The sequence below is a fragment of the Vanacampus margaritifer genome, chromosome 12 (assembly GCF_051991255.1).
Source record: "Vanacampus margaritifer isolate UIUO_Vmar chromosome 12, RoL_Vmar_1.0, whole genome shotgun sequence".
Taxonomy (NCBI): domain Eukaryota; kingdom Metazoa; phylum Chordata; class Actinopteri; order Syngnathiformes; family Syngnathidae; genus Vanacampus; species Vanacampus margaritifer.
Genome location: NC_135443.1, coordinates 12821300 through 12844065, shown reverse-complemented (window position 1 = coordinate 12844065; position 22766 = coordinate 12821300). Strand labels below are relative to the sequence as shown.

Here is a 22766-nt window from a genome sequence, read left to right as displayed (position 1 = left end):
GAAAATAACAGCGATTTACAAGTAAACCATTTACTGTTTTCATCCCTACCTGTTAGCACGCTAATGCCTGAAGGGATAAAGGTGTCAATGACAAAAACTAGGTTGAATGGTGGGATTGAATGTTCAGAGAAAAAGGAACGTGATCATATGAGTATTATATTTCACTCTATTGTCTTGTGAAAGATAAGACAGAGAGCCAATAGATCTCCGGCGACGTACAACCAATCTTGTCAGCTTCATCGCACGGCCTTTTTTGCAACAGTGGGAAGGAGGTATGCACACCACACCAAATCCCCTCTTATCTGACATTGGGGGCCGGCTGCCACCACAAAGGTCCCCATTTTTTTTCCAGCATGTTGAAATGCACGGACTCAAGTTAACCCAAAGATTCATGTCTGGTCCTTGGACTGCCAGCGCTTATTCGCGCCATTGTTGTTGCAGAATAGTCAAAACATGTTGGGAGGGTCAGCAACCTTTCCCTCTTCCAACATTCCTGATACGGACATTAATGAGCCCCAAAGGGAGGTGGAGGTAATTAATCTTGGCAGAACACATTTTATTACATGTTTGCAAATCTATAATGCATAAGTGTGGCAGCTTTTGAAGTGACACTGTAAAATGAATGCTCAAAAACTCGGACTAGGAGCATTTTGGCCACTGATCCAGTGGATGGAATTCGGTGCTTTTGTTGGTTTTGCAAGACTGCAGAATTAGTAGTCGTTACGGGTTAGTACAGCAGTAGAGAGGCCCTCTGATGGCCTCATTTTCACCTTTTGTTTACCATAAGTAGTAAAGCACGTGGCAGCATGACATCATGGTGCCAATCTGTTGCACGATTGAGTATGGACTAAAAAATTATTTTAAAAAGATCATGCCGAAAAGATTCAAACTGATTGATGTGGCAAGACGGCACAAAGAAAGAACGCATAAAGTTGCAACTCAATATGCTGGTGCTTACTGTATATCCTCAAATAGTGGCCTCTGCTCAAGTAGACTATGTGTTAATCGCCGGGTGTGTTGCCAACTTGAACAAATAAACGCCTCTCCTCAAGGCATCATTTTTCTTCGCAGCAAATAAAAAACACTTCAGGCCACCAGACACCTGAACGGCCGAGATGTAACTTTGTCAAGGGTGCTCACGCTTGTCTGCTGTTGTTGCGCTGTATCGGCAGGTGCATCTTTAATATGAGATGTGTGGAAACTTAAGCAGGGGCCAATTAGTTCCGCCCACAACTGCGCTTCAATATTAATGGGAAGCGTGAATAAAATGACACAGAAATAGAAACTGTTAATGTGAGGCACTTATACATTCCATTCCCATTTTAACACGCAAGAATCAATTCTCTGCTGTCCAATCAATGGAGGGCAGCATGTTTAGTTCCATTAAAACTAAATAATAAAAGACACCTTATTTCAAATAGCCACCCAGTCCTCTCCGCAGTTGAATATTGTCACCGTGTGAAGAAATAGTTTTCATTGTCAGCATTCAACTTAAACATGAATATAGAGCCAGAAACCACATTTTCTCTCCCCTCTGCAGTCATGCTTTGCATGAGCAGGCAGGGATGGCAGCAGGCTCAAACCTTTAACCTCCCCCTTTGACACCAGATCCCAACTTTTTCTTTGTCTCCTGAATCTCTGCAGTGCATCGCCAGAGGTTGACAGGGTCCTCAGCAGGGATGGCATGATAACCACTTGACATTTGTCGTTATACCATCTGCTAAATCAAGCAAAACTTCCCCTCAGGCCATTGCACGGCTTGTGCCTGGATCAGTCGCACAATTTCAACAAGAAGCTACAGATATACAATTAAGACCCCAGGTAGTGAAAGAGGCTAATTATTTGTCCTCTTTTGCGTGTTCCAAAAGACTTGAAGACAGATTTCTTGTAAGGAAAAAAAAAACACCTTGCAAGGATGATTTATTAAACAGAGAATTCTCCGGTCACCGGCAACAATTTACATCACGTAAAAAGGTGGAATTAAAGAGTGCCCAATGTGCCCCCTCCCTTGGCAGAGAGGGCTTCTTATAGTATCCTTTTCCCCTCCCCTCATGAACAAGCAAACACGTTATACAACAGAGCAAACAGCTGTGCCGATCTCCAGACAAAATACACTCTCAGGGTACTTTTTCCCAAAACAATATCTCACAAACAAATTGAGTGGCCGTGAGTGTGCTATTTCGAAGCAGAATATGTTCTCATAAAAAGAATGTGTGAACACTGAGAAGGAATTTTTTAGACCAAACAATGTGTACCAACTTAGTTTAAGGTCAAATTATACTGAGCTCAACACTATTCCACCCGCTCCACACATCCACAAAACATTTCAACATGGTTAATATATGAAACAAAGAGTTAAAAATGTTAATAATGTATAACAGTAGCCAGGAACATAAATTCTCAATAATAATAATAATTAAAAAAAAAAAAAAACTTTTGTACGTTTTTAATGACTGTCTTATATCAGGGGTGTCCAAACTTTTTCTTCCGAGCGCTGCATACAGAAAAATAGAAGGATTTAAGGCCCCCCTTGGAATTATTTTTCCTTTAATTAATTTAATTGTTTATAAATTGTAGTTCTAAAAAAAAAAACTACATCTTTCTGTTAAGAGGTGATAAGCAAAATTCGGGGAGGTCATCAACCCTGTGACCCGCTCGAAAGGATCCTCCCCTGGATTATGCTAATCTCCACAATGTTAAGAGAAATCTGTAGTAAATTGACATTTTTTAGGATCATTAAGTGGACCTTGGCAAGGCGCTAATTAGCTTTATCCACCATGATGAAGATAAAAATTTTGTTACCCTTTAGTTGTCAGTTCGTTGTTAGTTTGTGTTTTTTGCATATCGTGGGCATAGCAACCACTCAATTTTTTTCAACACTCACACTTTTCACACACCCCTTAAAAAAAAGAAAAGAAGACACAAATAATGATGTGGGCTGTGCGAAATGCTATTTAAAGTGTACAATGTGGACCACTAAAAAAAAATGGAAGGTGGCCCGCAAATGGCCCCCGGGCCATTGTTTGGACACCCCTGCTTTAGATTGATCCCAACTGTCGTACTCTTAATTTAATCCACCCTTGAGTAGTGTTTTTTGTTTTTGTCTTGCGCAAGGACAACAGGAGTCAGGATGTTATTTTTTTCTAAAGAAGGACAAGAAGAGTCCCTCCAGATGACATTCTGACACCTCTAAGTATCTCTCTCCTTAAGTATACTCTTTGAGGCTTAACCATATCAGCAAAGCCAGATTAACAACTCCTTACTGTACATAAATAAACCAGCAAGCATCATATGATGACACATACTGTATGTCCTCAAGCAACGCACACTGTAACAGGCCATCAAATCAAATGTATGCATGTCACCAAGTGGTCAAATGGGGACATCATGCACAAGCTGTAGACTACATGTTTAACACCATTACACTGATTCAGTTACAATATCTGACACAAATGAGGCTGTCTTGTGATATCATAGTGTTTTCACTTTCAGCCTTTTTCTCAAAGCACAACCATTTGCTTCATATTAATAATCAAAGTGACCATGAGTATGTCTATGTGTATCCTACGCCGTTTCTCTGGGATATGCTCCAGGTCACCCGTGACCCTAACGAGGACAAGCAGTACTTGAATATTGGTGAATGGATAAATGATGATAATTATTAAAGGGGAAGTCAACCTTAAACATTTCTTGACAATAATACAATATGTGACCTCACTAATCTAAACATGACATTCTGATAAAATTATTTTATACTGTCTTTGTTTGTCTGTGCCTTTATTGGGAGCGCTGTTCATGTTGTACCCGATTTGGCCACTCCGGGGCAGTGTGGTTCCACGCGGTCTGATACACTGTTAAGTAGGGGTGTTAGAAAAAATCAATTCGACAATATTTTGCGATATTACAGCGCGCAATTCTCGAATCGATTCGATATGCGGCCGAATTGATTTTTAAACATCAAATTTTTATGGGAATATTCAACAAAACGTCTTACATAGGGTTAGGATTCACACATTAAGCATGGAAGAATGTTATATTAAAGCCTTAATATTTGATTTCAGTGCTGTTCAAACATGAACCAGACTGCAACCTGTTTGTTAAATGCAGTGGCTCAGTTATACGCCTGAATTTTCAGATAAATAAATACATTTTCATAGAAATCTTACAGTGTACATGAACAAGTTTACTGTTTAGTATTTTCAAAATTTGAGTTTTAAAAAATCGCAATAATCAATATATAGATTCATATCAGGATTAATTGGTATTGAATCGAATCGTGACCTATGAATCGTGATACGAATTGAATCGCCACGTACTAGGCAATTCACACCCCTACTGTTAAGTTGTAGCGACATTAGAGAGTAGAAGGAAAAAGTCACGATCACGTTATTCCAATAAAAGTTTTTTTTTTTCAGCGTGGAGCCGTTCTTTTGAGTGATAAAAGTGCCGCGAGTAGCGCGTTAATTAGCATTAGCGAGTCAGACTGGAGTAGATCATTACGATTCCCTGAACATCTATAAATTGAAGCAAAAATCATTGCCAATCAAATCATTTTGAATCAAAAATCATTCTTAATCAAAAAATCTATTCTGAATCGAATCACACACCCAAAAATCGGAATCGAATCGAATCGTGAGACATTCAAAGATTCCCACCCCGACAATCGACCAATCTCAGCTCACCTGTTTTCTGAAGTTAAGCTGTGATTGGTTGTTACCTGAGACCTGAGCAACTGTGATGCCATTTTAATTTGACAGCAAGTGGCAAAATGGCCACCTTCTAATATTAATAGAAACTGCTGAGTTTTGCTGCTTAACTCATATTCCACTAATACAGTATTAACCAGGCTTCCCCTTTAAAATGATGATTCCTAAAGTGGACCAACATCTTTTTTTTGTAGTTTTTGGTAGTGTAAAGCAGTGGTCCCCAACCACTCGGTACCGGGCCGTGGGTCATTTGGTACTGGGCCGTGAGTCATTTGGTATCGAAAGAAAAAAAATTGCATTATTTAAATTTTTTTCGAAAATTATGTTTTATTTTGAAAAGTGGCCGGATTCTGTCTGTTACATCCGTCTCACTTGACAACTCTGTTGTTGGTGCGACGTTACGGACACCGTTAATAAAGTCGCACATGATTACACAGTAGATTTATGTTCATTATTATTATAGAGAAAATACCACCGTTTTTTTCTTGTCATTTTATTTTGTCTTTATCAGCTAAACCTTTAGATTGGGCCGTGAAAATATTGTCAGACATTAAACCGGTCCGTGGTACAGAAAAGGTTGGGGACCACTGGTGTAAAGCACCCACATTGCTTCACACATTGACTCCAGGTGGAACACATGGCCAAATCATAACACACAACACAACCCAATGACAGCATCTGCTTTCCCTGACAGTAATAACTGGGCTTTAAATCTTCCATAAATCCAGACTGCAATCAAAACAAAAGCTGACAAAAAGACGAGGAGAACGCGTCTGGCTTTCACTACAGGAGCAGGCAGCATGTGATCCGCGGCTGCTGGTTGGTTGGTTTTAAATCAACAAGATTTGGTTGGGGAGGCCCTATTGTGACTCTCTGCCAGCCAGCCGGTCTGTTGGCCATGACCCGACTAAGTTTCCTGATCCTCGTCACATGCACAGGGTGCAGGAGAATGGGGGGAAGGGGGCACCAATACACCACCTAAACGCAGCTTTATTTGCCTCTAAAAACATGATGAGTCAGCACATGAGTAGGAAACAAAAGGGGTACAGGCCTGAGTGTGGGTGCCAGGTGCTGCGGAAAGCAGACATACCTGCCAGGTGATTTCCCATAACCCTCCCTAAACAGCTCAGCGTTATGGTAACATCTTAATAAGGAAATAGTGTGTCTTAAACACACACAAGCAGTGTAACACTAGAGGGGCGTTTCCAACGCCTAAGGCCACATCAAGCCATCATCAACAACCCTGCAATGATAACTTGAAATGTCCCGGAGGCATGTCACAGGAAGCAGTCTCTCGACCCAACCTGACAGGTATCTTATTGTTCAGATGAGCACACATTGTGCACGTAACTTTATTTTTGAAAGGCATATCTATCTGCTTCAATTACCCATTCTCTGTTTATTCATGCAGAAGGTTTTTGTTAGAAATAGATGAGAACACAATTCCCTTTCAAGGGCCCTTTCCTCGCGCTATTGGAACACAACTTCCCCATGCTGACTCTACAAAGGCATCTCAATGGAAGTGTGTGTGTGCTTGTGGCAGTCATTTACTCACTGTTGCCCTATTTTCATTTAAGGTATGCTTTTAAGTTTAACCCTCAGAAGTGTACAAAACACAGACATTATAAGACAAAGTTTCAAGTACAATTGAACATGAGCGTACACATGAACTCCAAATCTAATAGGAAGATAAATTGACAAGGATTATGGTAAACAAATGGGACCAGTGCACAACCATTGCATATTATTTACACATTAATACTGATATTAGGCCAACTGGGAAGAGTGAAATTTGAGAATAAGCATAAAATGTACAGTTTTAATGTTAAATATCTTTAAAAGAAAAACTACAGTAGTCTGTTTATTGGAGAATGGAGATGTCTAAATTCAGCAACCAAAAATAAAACTTATCAGACATCAAACTATGAAGATAATTGTGCTTTAATGAAGATACTAAATTTGGACTAGGAAAATAATATGTTTATTTGATTGAAAAGCTGAGAGGGGGACTGTGAAACCACAGGGAGATAAATCAGAGCACATTAAATTATGCAATGATAATTTGCATTTGAACTCCGGTGTATCGTTTGAAGCTCTTTATTAGGAATTTAGATCTTGTGGTGCTTTCATTTCCTAGAGGAAGACAGCAGTGGGTAGGGTTGATTGAAGATAAACATGACTTGACTTGTTCAGTCTCTCAAGGGACATAGGCCACAGAAGCAGTCAGCAATGAGACATGCATATTGTGTACGGACGGGCAACTGACAGATTATATTCATGCACGACTCAACTTGATGATGGGGAAAATAGTTCCTTGACACTACTATAGTCAAAAGTATAGAAAATGAAACACAGCCTAGCCCAAATGAACTTTTACTGGATAAATAAAAAGGCATATTTAACAGTCAAATTGTCTTCAAATAGAGGGAATTTAAAGGCTGAAATAACAAGCGGACAACGAAATCTTTGTCGCCCTCTAACGCTCAAAGCGAGAACTGACTCCACGAAACAAACCCATTCACAAATATTTCAAGACAAATCTAGTTCATTGTTTCCCCCCCCCCCCCCCCTCCAAAATAGTAAACACACATTCTTCACCACCGCCGCCCACAAATAGTCTAAGATATGATTCGAGTTTAACAATTTGGCAGAACTATGTAAATAGACATTGAGGAAATAAGTTAAGAAAAAAACAAAACACAATATAATGGGCAGAAATTTCTGTATGGTTTGTTTTTAAACTGAAACCCCTAAAAGTCACTTTAGCTTCAATTCTTGCTCTAATATTTTGAGTTTCTATTCCGTTTCGCTCTTGCAAGTACTCCACACTTTTACGCTGCAACACCACTTTGTCCGCGTGGTTCATATATATGAACCATATATGCTCAGAATGTTATCCATTTAAGGGAAAAAAAACAAACTCCTTGTATGTCCTACCTTACATCGAGAGCGTCGCCAGATCACCAACAAAGTATCCTTATCGACCTAGCGCCAGTTGCGACAGTCGGGCTCGTACCTTTCTCTTTCCGCCTGAGCCTCCAGACTGAAGCGAGCTCAGACATCCAGCAGCACCTCGCTTGGCGATGACAGCACGCCGGGAGAAAGTCCCCGCCCACCGGCACTCCTGCTGCCCTGTCGGTTGATGAGATGGTTTATTTACACGGTCCTCTTATGCCTTGCGTGCGTGCTTGCGCGCGTGCTCTTTGTGTGTTTGTTTTTAAGCGAGGCTAATGTGTACTACCTGAAATATTAATCACAAGTCTGTAGTGTTAACTCGTAAACGGACCTTCACAAACCTTACCAATCACCTTTAGCCTATTTTAATCGGTCCCAAAATCTGTGGGTCCCCTCACCGACACCGTTTGCCACCAAAAAGTATTTCAAAATGGGAATAAATCATCATCCAGATACTGTGCGTGCTATTATTATTATCGTTGTTTAACTTTAGACAGAACATTTTATTCTTATTTTACATTATTTCTACTTTTTTCTGTGAAAATAATCAGTTGTTGTAACTACTGTACTGAAAAAGTGAACTTAACTACACGCGTCCCCACAAAAACATCGACGTAAAAATCTTGCGACATGTGTTGCTATGGCGACAACAAATGCAGGAAAGTGACCGTTCTCAGGTCAACTGGTAGTGATTGTAATGGTAAAATATATTCATTGTGCCAAGTGGAAGAACTGTAAGACCTCATTCCCATGATTTATTAAAGACGTTGAGTTTTGATTTCGCTTCTTCCCTTTGCACCTTTGTATATGACTGTAAAATACCATTTTTTTAACGAAACAATCCCCTTTTTGTTTATTTTATATTTTGTTTATTTTATATTTTAGTGCACGTGGATGTATATTGCTACCAAATTATCCACAACGAGTGTTTGTTCATCTTAATGTTCAATAAAGTATTTTTTCAAGTTGCTATTTTACTCATGATGATCTTTAATAATTCATTCTCATCTCAAGCCACACATAAATTAATACTTAAAAAATTTGGGGGGGGGGGGGGACAAAACACACCACATGCAATAATCAAAGGGGCTTTCAAATTAACTAAATAACATTTAAAAGTACTAGATTTAGAAGCCATTTTGATCATTTAAAAATAGTGTCAATAGCTACAGTATAAATTAGATAATGCGGATTTATTACAACTAGTAGACCACGTAACTAATTTTCATTATTTTATTTTTGTTTCATATACTTTTTACACGTTGTTTTTCTGTACACAAAGTAAAATAACTAACCCAATTAAGTTATTCTTTAAGGCGACAGAATTTTGTTTTCTACAACTCATACTGAGTTACGCTGCTGAGAATGTTTGTACAGTAGTTATTCCTTTTACCCTTTTTTTTAAAAAAAAAATAATGTTTTGAACCGGATATCCGGTTTGGGGAGGTGCCACAATGTTTTCTGTCCGACAGGGGATTCAAAACTCCGATTTGTTGAACACTAGCAGCTAGCTAGTATGCTAGCTGGAATTTTCGATGTTTTTGTTGTTGTGTGTTGTACCCACGTCGCTACAATAATGTCAGAACAACCGGGTGGTAACCCGAAACAAGCGACTCTTTTTTCATTTGAGCTTTTAGTGGAATATATTCGTATTGACAGTGAAAAGAAAGTCTCCGACGAGCTCGCTGTTGGAATACGACTGCTGGATTTCCCAACGCTGCTCATTTATCCGCCTGAACTGAGAGGAGATGATACAGTTCAGCACCAACAGCACGACAATAACAAGCGATGGGTATATCGGTTTAACAGAGGAAAGTCGTGCTTCTTCGAAATGAATCTAGACTCTCTGCATATGCGACTCAACAACACCCCTCTTTATGTTATGATTTTAGATTTGAGCGACGAGATACCCAAATTATTAGGGACGTCCCTCATTTCGTTGGCTGCTATCATGAACAGAATTAGACATGACTCTGTTGAACACGATGTTGCTAGTTGCTCATCATATGGAGAGAGGGGGGTTGTGTGTGTAAAAAACCTTGCAGAGGAGCCGGTTGGAGTTATTTCTCTAAGTTATAAACTCCTAACTGTAGGAGTCAGTCTACCACCCCATGTGACAAAAAATATGCCTGTCTACAGGGAACAGTGTGCTCAAGAGGTCGTCATGAAGAAGCAGTCAAATAAAAAAATACTTTCGGGCTGTATGAGAATTCAGTTGTCCACGCAGGACAATCTTGATGATGTGGATAAACAAGCTGTGTCCACTCAGACTGAATATGACCCAATAAGCCAAATTCCTCACACAGTCCAAGGACGTAAGACGGGCTTTGATGAGGACCCAACTGTGTTTTGTCCCCCACATCTTTACTATTACAATTCTGGCAAGGAAAAACATGAAACCCAAGGAAACGAGTACAGGTTAGTAAAACCTGACTCAACAATTGTAACACACAAAGAAACGTTCTCCGAAAATGAAAGTGAAAATTCCTCAACAGACCAGGCATTGGAAAATGCACCTAAAATATCAGCAAGTGTCACTCCAACTGTCCTTGAGGAAGCTCTGAGACCGCTACCTCTACTTAATGCTCTTTTTGTTGAACTGTCACAGTTAAATGCCCACAACTTGCACCAGCAGCCTATGTTGAATCATCCAAACTTGGCTTGGATTTATAAAACAGCTTCTGCCGAGGCTTTAGATAAACAAGGGAGCACATCAAGGACAAGACCAGGGCAAGAAAACAAGGTGAGCCACAGTTTTCATCCAAAACATTTGCATTCCCCTTCTCCAAAAAATGTTAAGGCTGAACCTCAAGGACCCATGCAAAACAACCAAAGTGAGCCTGTAATTGAGAGTAAAGCATACAGGAAAAAGCTAGTGTATGGAACAACAAAGACTTACAATCTAAGGCGGCAGAAAAACTGCACTGTGGTGAAATATCGGGACTGCATGGCATCACACACGGCCAATGAAACACGAACAAGTACAAGTAAGGGGAAGAAAACAGCTAGGATCAATACTTCAATTCCTGAAGAAAATATGAAGAAGACACAAAACAAGGAAGTGGTCTCTGCAGTGCAGGATACAGCAAAGCAAAAACATGAAGACGGATCGAAGTTGGAAAGTCCTAAAGAAACTCCATCTGTCTCCCTCCCTTGTGTCAACGACGACGACGATGATGACGCCAAGAGCAACAACCAAAATGTGAAACTGGACTCTTGTAGTAGACACAGCAGCCGCAGGTCTTCATTTTCAGACTCTGGCAAGGAAGAAGAATACGCAGATGACTTTAACAGTTTCGAGGCCAGTGATGCAGACACCGCCAGTAGTCCAGAGCCAGCCCATTCTAAGCCTCCTTTTCTCCGTGGATTCCACGCTTCAGATTCGGACTCGGAACCCGTGAAGGAGAGACCCCTCCTCCCTGCACCCATTCGAGGCCACAGCCCCGTACAGCGTGTTTTGAGAGGCACACACCTCATCCGGCCTCGAACACGAGACTCTGCACTCAGCTTCTCTTCTGATGAGGATGGATCAGCCTCCATGCAAATGGTACGCTCCAAGAAACAGGAAGAGGAGGAGGATTCTGGAGCTACGTCTCCAAGGGAACAAAAGAGTGAGAGCAGCAGTCTCGTTTGGCGAGGTTCTTCAGAATCTGTGCTCCCTGATCCACTGGAGGCTCGGGAACTAGAAGACGACCTTGGATCGCTGGACTTCAGACAAGAGTATCATCATATATCTGATCTTGTGGCATTCAAGCTCCCTGGTTACACAATGTAAACGGTCTATACCACATAAATACAGGCCTCATGGGCTTTTTGTATTGCATCTTATTGTTTATGCACAATTTGTAGTTGAAATAAAGACATTTAATGTAACAAATAAATAAATTATGAATTCTGCAACATATTTGTTATTATTGAAATATTTTACATCCATTCTCTTAAAAGTTATTTTTTGCCAAAATCATCTCCTTGTGGTGCAAATGGTTCATTTTTTTGGGTTTGCTGAAAAATCTGGGAGGGGGGTGACCTAGGCGATTATTTTAAGAAGGCGTCGATATACATATACACTAGCTTCGTTTAGCTTTCATCAGCAACTTTCTTTGCCGCAATTCTAAATTTAAACCAAGGTTGAACAGCATCACCATCTTGTTTGAAGCAACAAGGTAATGTTGAGCAACTGTTTGGTGTCTTTTTGGTCTCAGGATGTCAAAATGTGAACAACATAATGAAGAAGACTGTTTAAATACCAATTGTAGTCCTAAATTTTACCTGAAAGCTGAATATCACTCACTTTGTGTGAGTAATGTGTATGACGAAGCACCTCACCACACCATTTAATACACTTACTTTCCATAAGTTAAAACTTCTCACATCAGCAAATGCTTTAAGATGAAGCTCAGTGAGCTGATCCTGCCTTTGGCATACATTCCTTTCTGTAATATCAAACCAGTGCTTTGCATTCTCACCTGTCGTGAGATTTGATAGGCAAAATAACTACTGTTCATACTAGTGTAGTGTTTAATTACAGTTTGGGGTTTCAGGTTATTTAATTTAATTCCGTATATTATCCAACGTAATATGGCACTTGAATAAAGTGTTGGTCGTGCTGCTTTTATTCTGGCTTCTGCAGTTATCGAGTACACCTCTAAGGGCATTATTATTATTTTTCTTCCAATTGTGTATTTCGTGAGTGACACTAAGCGAAATTATATATGCATGCAATTTGTTTATATATGCACAATTTTAGTTCAATAGTTTTCATAGACATTAAAACTGCTCAAATATCAAAACATCCACATACAAAGAAGTCCCACTGCTTCCCAAAATTCTTATTTATTGAATCACGTGTCGTTTCTAAAAGCATACAATTTAACTGCTTTGAAAATATTATCGTTCGAGATACTTTTGCGCATGCGCTAGAATTGTTTGCGGAAGTGAAGCGGTGTTGCAGAAGGCGCTGAGCAAATGCTCAGGCACGTTTTCCTGACTGGACCGCCAGGTAACAGTTACGCAGAATAGATTCGCTACACTCTCTGCAAACTTCTTGATAGTAGTTTGCTCGTCAGTCTCTAAAGAAACCATAATTTAAATGAGACAGTATAGGCGTTTTTTGTCCAATCAGATTTGACGAGCGACCGGTCGAGTAATATGATGCTAACCTGTTTTCTTCCCCAATAAAAATACTCGAAGCAAGACGAACTATATTGATATAGAACAAGTTAGGTATTCAGTCTCTAGCCCCCCAAAATGTGCCAATTGTCCACAGAGTAGGCTATGTAAGTGTTAAGTGAAAATGCACATTTGTAGTGTTGTCAGCTGTCCTCGTTTTACGACGCCGTCGAAATTACTTGCGTGGTTACGAACAGACTCTCAAATTGAAACATTTATATGCCACCACGCGGAAAAAAACACGCAGTTACAGTTGTAACTCTTTATTTGATTTTTTTAATATTAATGACCAAGTGTTTGCCATGCAAATATTTTCTTTAATTATAACGCACAATCATCTCATTTCAGTTTACTTACAATATGACTTGGTGTGAAATTTGGGCCTGTTCAATTTACTTTAAAGCTGGTACACACGGGATGAATGGCAACGAGTGATTACACAAGTTTATTGTGCCTTCTGTCATCAAATGGAAGAGTATATCAATCACTATACATCAGTGGCACAGTTAGATTATAGTAAATAATAATGGGTGGACAAACTTATTAAAATAGTATAATTTACAGCATGTTGTTTAAATGATAGCCTCCGTCACTTGCTGACAAATCTCGTTTATGTCACGCGCCATCGAACAAAAACTCCATCATAAACTTAGGAGCCCTCTATGTGTAATCAGCATTGCCAATGACTTAAGGAATATTTTGCTGCAGGTGTGGGTAAAACCACTTTGGTCCAGAAGGCGTGTGATGCATTAGTGGCGTCCGGCCAGTCGGTGGAGGGCTTTTACACGGAAGAGGTCAGAGAAGGAGGCCACAGAGTGGGGTTTGATGTGGTCACAGTGAGTGGAGAAAGAGGCCACCTGTCCAGAATCAGGTAGGAATGTCAAACAAGCTACTCTTTTTTGATGTTGTGTTTGACTAACCCCGGGATGCATTTCACCGCACAGAGACATTGCTGGTGACTCTCACGGCAGACGGGAGTACACAGTTGGACAGTATGTTGTGGATTTACCTTCATTTGAACGCCTGGCCCTCCCCCTCTTTGAGAAGGTACACCACACACTGGCGTGCTTGTTATAATTACCCTCATCAACAGATCACAGAACACTGTCTTTTATTCCTGCTTAACAAATCATCAAGCCTTTTGATTTTCTCAAACCAGAGAGCATAATTGGAAGCCTGCAAACACATAAATTCCAGAGTGACATTTTTAGTAGCAGTGGTGCCGTCTGGCTGTTACTGACCGTGAATATCCTGCTTGTAAAGTGAGCCCGGCGTGCCGCCTACATATTAGCAGTAAAGGAAGGTGTCGTGGTGCTGCGTTTTCCTCTTATCTCTTGTAAACATTTCTCTGTAATCAGTCAAACCACTTTTTGTGTGTTCACCACCTTAATAACATATTATATTACATGCTAATAATTTTTTTCTCATGTTAGACTGAAACAATGTTTTTTGCAGTACATATCATCCAGTGGTGGGGATAATAACTTGTTGATGGTTGACGTTTTAAAGAAATAGAGACAAATTGGATTGTCGTACTTGATTGCAACCAGCAGAGGCACTGTTGATTTAATCTCAATTTATTTGTGGCCTGATGAGGAACAATAATAATGTCAGTAAAGATGCAAGCAGGGGTGTATTCCACAAAGCAGGCCGTGTGAAAACTTGGAGTAAAGTAACCTGAGATGAGGCAAAATCAGAATTATCCGGTCCAGAGAGATGAGTGAGAAATTTTTTGAGTCAATCACCATTGTGATAGGAGAGTCTGTGAACTTAAAAGGTGGGGTCTTTAGTTTTGTCCGTTTGTGTTTGTAAACAACCAATTCAGCTCTGTGATTGGCTGGAGGGGTAAACATAGACTTTTCCGCCCACAAACGTCCCTCTCATGGCAAAACGCAACAAAATGGCAAAATACAGGATGGGGTGGTGGTGGATGATGACGAAATCACCACCGCACATTAACAGAAGCCCAGAGGTGTTGATTGAGAAGGTTTACATGTGTAAACATCCAGTGTTTATTTCTGAGTGAAAACTAAAGACCTCACCTTTAACTTGCTTGATGGCAGGTTTTGTATGCTGAACCCTGAATTTTCCTTCCATCTGAAGAAAAACATGGTTGTCCGTTTTCCTGTGATCACAGGTTATTTCATTCCCAGAGTAATTTCTAATTGAACGCGGTTTATTAGCCCGGTAGCCCACTAGGCTTTCCTTGCCCCCCCATGACCCCCCTCCCCAAATAATAATTATGAACTTCGACGATCATGATATATGATTCGAGCATATAAGGTGTCGTTGTCCACATGTTCTCTCTGTGTTTGCGTGGGTTCTTTCCGGGGACTCCTTTTAAGATTCCCGAAACATGCATGTTATAATTGAAGACTCCAAACTGTCCGTAGATGAGAATGTGAGTGTGAAAGGTTGTTTGACATTATGTGCCCTGTGATTAACTGGCGGCCAGCCCAGGGTGTACCCTGCCTCTGACCAAAGTCAGCTGGAATGGGCTCCAGCTTGTCCAGTATTATAATCAAGAGAAGCGCTATAGAAAAAGGACAGATGAACAACACTGGCATGGGTAGAAAAAAATAGTTCTGAATTTATAGCAAGTGCACCTCTCATTGTTTCATTGTATTTACATTGATGGCAAATAAATAGTGAAGTTAGTATCACTGCATTACTTTGGTGGATTGATTTTCCATAAGGATGAATGTGAGTGTGAAGTCAGTTTCTATATGTGCCCTGTAATTGACTGGACTGCCTTTTCTCCAAAGTCAGCTGGTATAGGCTCCAACTCACCCCTGTGACCTTAATGATGACATGGATAAAAATTGACTTTTTTTTTCAGGTTGCACTTACATGAAGTACAGACGCTCCCCAACTTACGAACGAGTTAGTTAATATTTGGGTCTTGCTGCTCGAAAAGTGCGATGGCTTTATCAAGGAGCGACAGGCGTTTCTTCTTCTTCCTCCTCCTCGACACGTTGCTGAGCCTCCAATGCTGGGTGAGCTCTCACAGCGCCAAGCGTCGGTATTAGCGGCGGAAAGAAGCACTACAGTACTCGGAAAAAGGTGCGCAATAAAAAATCAAACTTACAGCATCTCTTTCCGGACATTTTTTGACATGCTCGCATGCGCGCAGACATGTTCGTATGTACCGTTGTTCGTAACTCGAATGTTCGTAAGTAGGGGAGCGTCTGTAACTAGTACTTGTCAGCTAATAAACAATAACTGAATAATCAGCCATTCATTTTCCCCACACTCAATACACCCCTGTGTCCAGGTGGGTTCAAAAGATGGAACGGGCAAGAAGGTGTTTGTCCTTGACGAGATAGGGAAAATGGAACTCTTCAGCCAGCCGTTCATCAAGGCGGTCAGACAGACACTCGACTGCTCTTCCTGCGCAGTCTTAGGCACCATCCCCATCCCCAAGGGGAAACTGCTCGGCCTGGTGGAAGAAGTGCGGATTAGGAGCGATGTCAGGGTCTTCACTGTGAGTACAAACACAAATACTGTACACTCGCTAGGAAAAAGAGGGCGGGGGAAGAGAATGATATGTAGGTCATTTTTAAGAGCTTTTAGTAGCTGTAGGACACTGTTTACACTTTATCTCACACGGTCTTATGAGACAGCAAGTCTGTTGTGTGTTGGATAGAGCCATGCCCTGCATTATCCCGCGCCTATAGCAGGATTAACAAAAAAATCATGCGTGACTGATTAAACAACAAAGGCTTCACTGAAATGTTCAAATAAATTATCATGGGGAAACTCCGTTATGGGTATTGCCATGCTAAGTACTTACTTGTTTTGCACAAGGTTACAGTAATGTCACCGTGACTATTTCTTAGGTATTTACAACTTTAACCATGATAATCCTACATTGTATACTTTGCTGTCGGTTTCGCGTCCGAAAGTAATACTTTTTGTTTTTTCTGCCTAGGTGACACGGGAAAACAGAAATGCCATTCTGCAAGATATTCTATCAGCTCTTCGGGAGTGTTTAAAATAAAGGATAACAATCCTAGCAAGGTAAACGGGTAATTCAATTCAATTGACGCCTTATTTTCTTGTCAAAGAATTCTTCCATGTAGTAGAACGGGTTTGTGACCTAACCACCCAGCTGCTCAATGAGTACTCAATTCATGTTTTACATCGTGCCTGCTCAAAATTGATTATTTGCTGCGTAATTGATGGATCACATAGCAGGTTGCCTTGTATTGTCAAACTGCGTGTCTTTTCAACTATTCATACACATGTACAATAATTTGGATTTTCCCCAATTAAAGACAACTGGTCGGTGTTTTCAGGCCACTTTCGGGTTGTTTTCATTAAGATCCAATCAATATACTGTACAATATTTTACACATGATTTATTCTTTGGACAGCACGAATATACTTTTTTTTTTCTTAGTGTTTTCTTTCCATTTTTCATTAGTGGTTGTCATCTGGTACATAAATGCTGAGTTAAAAAACAACAAATATTCCGTACAGATCACAATTTTATTGGAATGAGTTCAGATTTTATGTTTGTTTATAGCAGTTTTTGAGAGCATAAAATGGGACGAAGATTCATGTCATTTTTGTCCTTGGGTTGAAGGGGGGTGACTAATGTAGTGCAATTACATAACTTTTAAACTTCAGTCATGCTCATCCCTTGGTGATGGATGGATGGATAAATGGATAGAAAGATTCAGTCAGCAATGTTGAAAAACGTTTTGCATATACTGTATATTTTCGTTAAGTATCATTTTGCCTGAATCAACAGCGCCTCTGCTGGTTGTGTCAAAGCAGTGCACTCATTTAAAAAGATTAAAACACAGTTTGGCCTAAATAACTGCATATATACAGTACTTTCAGTTCAAATCTATCATTCAAAAATGTAAACATAAAGTAATCATGTTGGGATCAAATACTGTAGCAGCTACTGGTCAATGAACAGTCTCAGTATCTATAAATTGCTAAGCTTATCCCTGCCTTTACAGTAAAGTTCCAACAACGTTACAGTTGGGAACGGAACATTGTGAAGCGGAACTCAATACTGAAGCGATTTTACATCTATTTAAAATGTGTGAGAAATAAAATGATTTCAAATAAAACTCACAAATGGAGCAATACTACACCGCATAAAAAAAAATAGAAAGACCAAAAGCGTGTTCATATCCCCCAATGTCCAGTTGTAATGCTTACTGGGAAGTAGAGTGGAAAATATGTAAGCGTTAATCAGCGGATCATTGCTGTAGCATTTCTGGCTGTGAAAGGGGCGAGAATAATCAAATGGAAGCCACGCAAACCAGACTCCTATAAAATTATACATTACTGAAGGACATCTTAGAATTACTGTCAGTGGGAAACTGCAATCCTTGAAGATCATGGGAAGGAGCATGTTGCGTTCATTAGAGAATATTTGAACAAAAGAATAATAATCTGATTGGATAAGTGCCCGTTATATGATTGTTTAGATAAAATTGAAGTAGTGTAAAGAATATTTTTGAGGATCTTTTTGAGTATGATGATAACATGAGAGCAGTATAATGACAAGAATAGATAATTTGCTGATGAACATATGCCTTGGTAGTATTATTCCTTCCCTTCCTCCATTTTGTCCTGTTTCTTACGATCTGTCTTTGTAATGTAATGTAATGTACTTTAGTTACATTTTTAATGGTGGTGTTTTTGTACTTCTTGTTTGTGTCTATTGTGAAAAACGAACAATTATAAGAAGTACTGTACTATGCATTTTACCTCTTGCTTGAAGGCACAGTGACTTGAAAGTGAAAACAATCAAAAATCAGGCCCTTCCCAAGTCGGAAGGCATTAGAAAATCCTGATGTTTATTGGGATACATTGGGTGGACATCGGACGATGCATTTCGACTTGAACACACAACTTCATTTGCACAACATATCCTAAGGAGCTTCACTTTTTGTTTTTATTTCCCCCAACGTTCTCTTTGTGATTTTGTACTTCACCCCCAGATCATCATGTGTTTTCAGTCCATATGGTATCAGATTACAGTTGAGGATAAATATCATTACTGGTTTTTAGGGGATTTTTGGAGTTGTCACATTGCATTGATGTAGGATTTAGTCAGTTGCTGCAGCTTAAAGAGGTCTGATGGGTTGCACATCCGCTAAATGAGATCTGTAAAATTTGAAGAAAAGTCCTTTTTTGTCAACATATAAATGTGTGTGTGCCTATTTATACAATGGTGACAAAAAGTGTTTGACACATTTAAATGTTAGTAAAAGAAAAAACTCAAAATTAATTTTTAAAAGTTTTTTTATTATTAAAGAAGAAACAAAAACTAATAACTGGCTTATCCAACCTCAGCAGCAATAAAACAAGATCAGATGTTTCTGAGTCTTTCACATCTCTGTGGAGATATTTTGGCCTGAATTGCTTTAATTCAGCAACACTTTGAGCATGAATGTCTTTTTAAGGGTTATGCAACAGCATTTCTATCAAATTCAAGTCTGGACTGCGACTAGGCCGCTCCAAAACTTTCATTTTGTTTTTTTAAGCCATTCAAAAGTTGGCTTGATGATGTGTTTTCTTACTCATCGTGATGCAAAACCCAAAATGCGCTTCAGCTTGAGATCACAAACTGATGGCCAAACATTCCCCCATAGGATTTTCTGGTAAGGTTCAGGTCCTGAAGTAACAAAGCAGCCCCATATATTAGGGCTGGATATCGATTCTAATTTCCTCAATCAGTTCGATTTTGATTGACAAGAGCTCAGTTCGATTTGATTTTTATTTTTTCTTCCGATTCGATTCACTTCAATCCGATATGGATTATTCATGACACATCAATCCTTCTTAAATGTCAAGGATATGATAAAAACTCGACAAATATTAAATTCCAAAGTAAATTTTGCGGAGGCAGTAACTGGTCAAATTATTTAATTTATTAATGAAAGTAACATGCGTTATAATCACTTAAGTGTTACACAAACATTGACATCAGCAAGGATGAGATGAAAATATTTTCATAATCTAATTCAATAATTGTAAATAAACATTTAAAAGATTCTGAATTGTCTTTAAGTGCGATAAATCAGGTCTTTCATAAATGTAAGAAAATACTTTTAAATTCATAAGAAAGCAAGAAAACAGTATGATACAAAAAAATGGCCTATTTACTTATATATATATATATAATCAATTCATGGTTTTATGGACCAATGTCGGGTTTGAAAATGAAAATTGATTAAATGATTTTGATTATTAATTTTTTTTAAACCCAGCCCTAATATAGATATATACTTCTCGGCTAATGGAGTTTATACTTTTAAATCTCCAGTAGCAGTTATCGAGGCATATATCAAGAGCATTCAAAGTTTATGTTTGCATCAGACTAACTTTACTCTTGTGTGAGCTTTTAATCTGTCAACTGGATGGAAGTTTTTGAAATGGAAAGCCAGTAAGAATATTGGCCTCGTCTCCAAAGCGTGGCCGGTCATTTCAAAGTGAAACTAGACTTTTGGCTTATTTTTAATATCGCTTGCGTAAGTGATGTAAGCTGTCAAGCCAGCTGCAGCGAGAGCAGCCAGCTGTGATGTGCGTCAGACATGCTGCTGCGCCAGCATCTGCTCTTTGGCCACCTCTGATACGTCTCTCCATTAGCTGGCACTCCAAAGCAGCGCTGCAATGGTGCCGCTTCTCGGCTTTCACTGCGGATGATGGTGCGTGTTGTTTTGGCACAGACTTAGTGGGTGATTGGAGTTGAGGCGGTCCACGGGGCGGCTTCTGATTGGCATGTGATTGTAAGCATCCTGCTTGCATGGGAGCAGAGGGATTACGTAAGAGTGACACAGACCTTTGCTAGGTTTATAGCGTTCAGTAAGTTCTGTCTGGATACTTTTGATGTTTCACAATGTGATTAGATGCCACGTCGTCCTTATGGTGTTTGTTTTTTCAACAAGTGCATTTGAACATTTTTACATGTCAAATGACACGTCTGAAATAAATGTTTATACTGTCACTGTACACGAAGCATGTGCCAACATGAATTTACATTGGTGATATTTCGAGCCTGAAAGTAGCCTATTTGTGTTACATCATGTTCAGCTGATTCTCACCCGCTGAGTGTGGATAGGCCCAGCTCACCTGCAACGCTAATGAGGATAAGCATTATAGATAATGGATAGATGGAAGAAGATGAATCACCAACACTTTCATTCCTGTATATACTGTATGACATGTAATGTGACCATTGTGCAACTATCCTTAACAGATCCACTTTCAAAAGATGTGAAAGCATTAATGTTCTTTAAGCTTGGGCTGCGTCGCGATAAAAGCCATGGCCCAATGGCTTGAATGGATATGCGGGGCCTAGATAGCCATATCGCCGAGATACATTTGCACCAAGCTGTGGGACAGATGTCTGTCTGGCATCCCCTTCCTTTATCCCTTCACAGAGATATTCAAGGAGCTTACGCTTACTAACAATCTAGGACAAAAGAGAGCTTGCAGTGAGAGAAATGGGGGTGGAGGGCATTGCTGTCAAGATGGTATGTTGGTTTGACAGAAGCTGGAGACGTGCAAAAGTAGCTTTGTTACTTTAAGGGACAATTTTTTTCTTTGCGTTATTCCCCACAATTTAAAGGGGAAGGCAAGTAATAGTATGCGCCTCCACTAGTCTAAACATGGCATTGTGATTGTCAGGTTGTGATGGGGGTTGAAGACCCAAGCGCAGGGAAACAGCGCGTGGAGGCAGTTTCGGGTAATTTATTTAACAGAAACGAAAGGGCATTTTTTTTCGTTTTTCTGCAGAGCTCAGTATTGTTCATTCTGCAATTTTCCGATTTGACATGTCATCATCATTGCTCTTTTATTTTTTTTTTTTTGTATGTGGGTGAGTATGTGTATGTGCGTGCGTGCATGTGTGTATTCATTAGTTCACTTAAAACCTATCAAAAAATCCCAAACCGTTCACCTAAACCGAATACTTCCAGCCAGAGTCGTGAGGCCGTCAGGAGACCCGAGGAAGGACCAAAGAAAAGAAAGGAAAGTGAAATCCAGCGCCGACCAGGCCACCAACCAGAGTCCTTCACCCACCCCAGAAACATCTAAATTCCAACAAATCAGGGAGACCTCAAGAGACCAAAGGAGAGACTGAGGAAAGGAAGGAAGGACAGACGAAGCAGAGTGAGATCCACAGACATCAGCCTCCACCGATTCAATGAACTGAGGAAGAAGCAGATTGTGTCTGAGTTTCGATCGATGCTGGTGTGGTGGATCTGGCATGCATAAAAATCTCCACCAAAGAGGGGAGCCGTCAACCCCCGCCAGGACAGAGCAAGCGCCCCCCAGGCCGCGGCAGCGCCAAAGGACGAAGGGGCTACCGGCCGGAGAGCAAACCCAGGAGCAGGAGCGCCCCCCTCCCCAACACGGCCCGCGCCCCCATCCCAACGCAGCAGGACGGGGCCAGAAAAAAAAAAAAAAAAGTTCAGTAGTTCAGTACCCCCCCCCCAGAAAATCCAAAAGTCAAAAACAAGATACCAAGTAACAAAGGAACACACGAGGACCGAGAGTGGAAAGGACGTGACGAGACTAGACATAGACAATGAACCGACAAGAACTGAAAGAAAGCAGGGAACTATACAGTGACACCTGGACAAGACACATGTGGCTGAGGGAGCTGACTGGGGCCCCCGTCCAGACGGAAGCAAAGCCGGCTTCGTTCCTCAAACAAATCTCGTACGCACAGAAGCATTTCAAGACTTGCGTGTGTCCAAAAGAAGACGCTGAGGATGTTTAACGGCTGTAATGTATATGCCAAGCCTGGAGTGGCGCTGTAGCGCAGCCACAGGGAGTTAACGGAAAGCGAAGAAGAAAACACTTTTTTTTTTCTTTCCTTAACTTTATTGCAATCTCCAGAACAAACATGGCTTTGCGTGTATCAAAACAACATGAAAAAGACGAACACGGGAGAAGTGACAA

The 22766-nt window shown here is 40.2% G+C and overlaps 4 protein-coding genes across 11 annotated transcripts in view; 3 read left to right on the top strand and 1 right to left on the bottom strand.

Moving 5' to 3' along the window:
- LOC144061452 (signal-induced proliferation-associated 1-like protein 2) overlaps positions 1 to 7802 on the bottom strand; it is a 99898-nt gene extending 92096 nt beyond the window's left edge. For 4 of the 5 annotated variants that reach the window (XM_077581939.1, XM_077581942.1, XM_077581941.1 and 1 more), the window contains exon 1: positions 7644 to 7802. The gene's annotated coding sequence lies outside the window, so the exon portion shown is untranslated. The remainder of the gene's footprint in view (positions 1 to 7643) is intronic. The other variant, XM_077581940.1, reaches the window with a different exon arrangement.
- ntpcr (nucleoside-triphosphatase, cancer-related) overlaps positions 1 to 22766 on the top strand; it is an 84880-nt gene that overhangs the window by 32869 nt on the left and 29245 nt on the right. For 2 of the 4 annotated variants that reach the window (XM_077581952.1, XM_077581953.1), the window contains exons 4-7: positions 13539 to 13701; positions 13775 to 13877; positions 16105 to 16314; positions 16762 to 16850. In XM_077581952.1, the coding sequence (XP_077438078.1) occupies positions 13539 to 13701; positions 13775 to 13877; positions 16105 to 16314; positions 16762 to 16830 (545 nt within the window). In that variant the 3' untranslated portion in view covers positions 16831 to 16850. Of the gene's footprint in view, positions 1 to 12575; positions 12661 to 13538; positions 13702 to 13774; positions 13878 to 16104; positions 16315 to 16761; positions 17232 to 22766 lie in introns of those variants that run through there. The other 2 variants (XM_077581954.1, XM_077581951.1) reach the window with 2 other exon arrangements.
- Positions 9091 to 11561, top strand: map10 (microtubule associated protein 10). The gene has a single exon (XM_077581976.1). It carries the CDS (start codon positions 9178 to 9180, stop codon positions 11434 to 11436), a length of 2259 nt encoding a protein of 752 aa, XP_077438102.1. The 5' UTR covers positions 9091 to 9177; the 3' UTR covers positions 11437 to 11561.
- Positions 16824 to 22766, top strand: part of klhdc3 (kelch domain containing 3) — a 90279-nt gene continuing 84336 nt past the window's right edge. The window contains exon 1 of the mRNA XM_077581950.1: positions 16824 to 16850. The gene's annotated coding sequence lies outside the window, so the exon portion shown is untranslated. The remainder of the gene's footprint in view (positions 16851 to 22766) is intronic.

What these genes read in the sequence shown, in the direction of transcription:
- map10 (XM_077581976.1), top strand. Translation starts at nt 9,178, where the DNA reads ATGCTAGCTGGAATTTTCGATGTTTTTGTTGTTGTGTGTTGTACCCAC.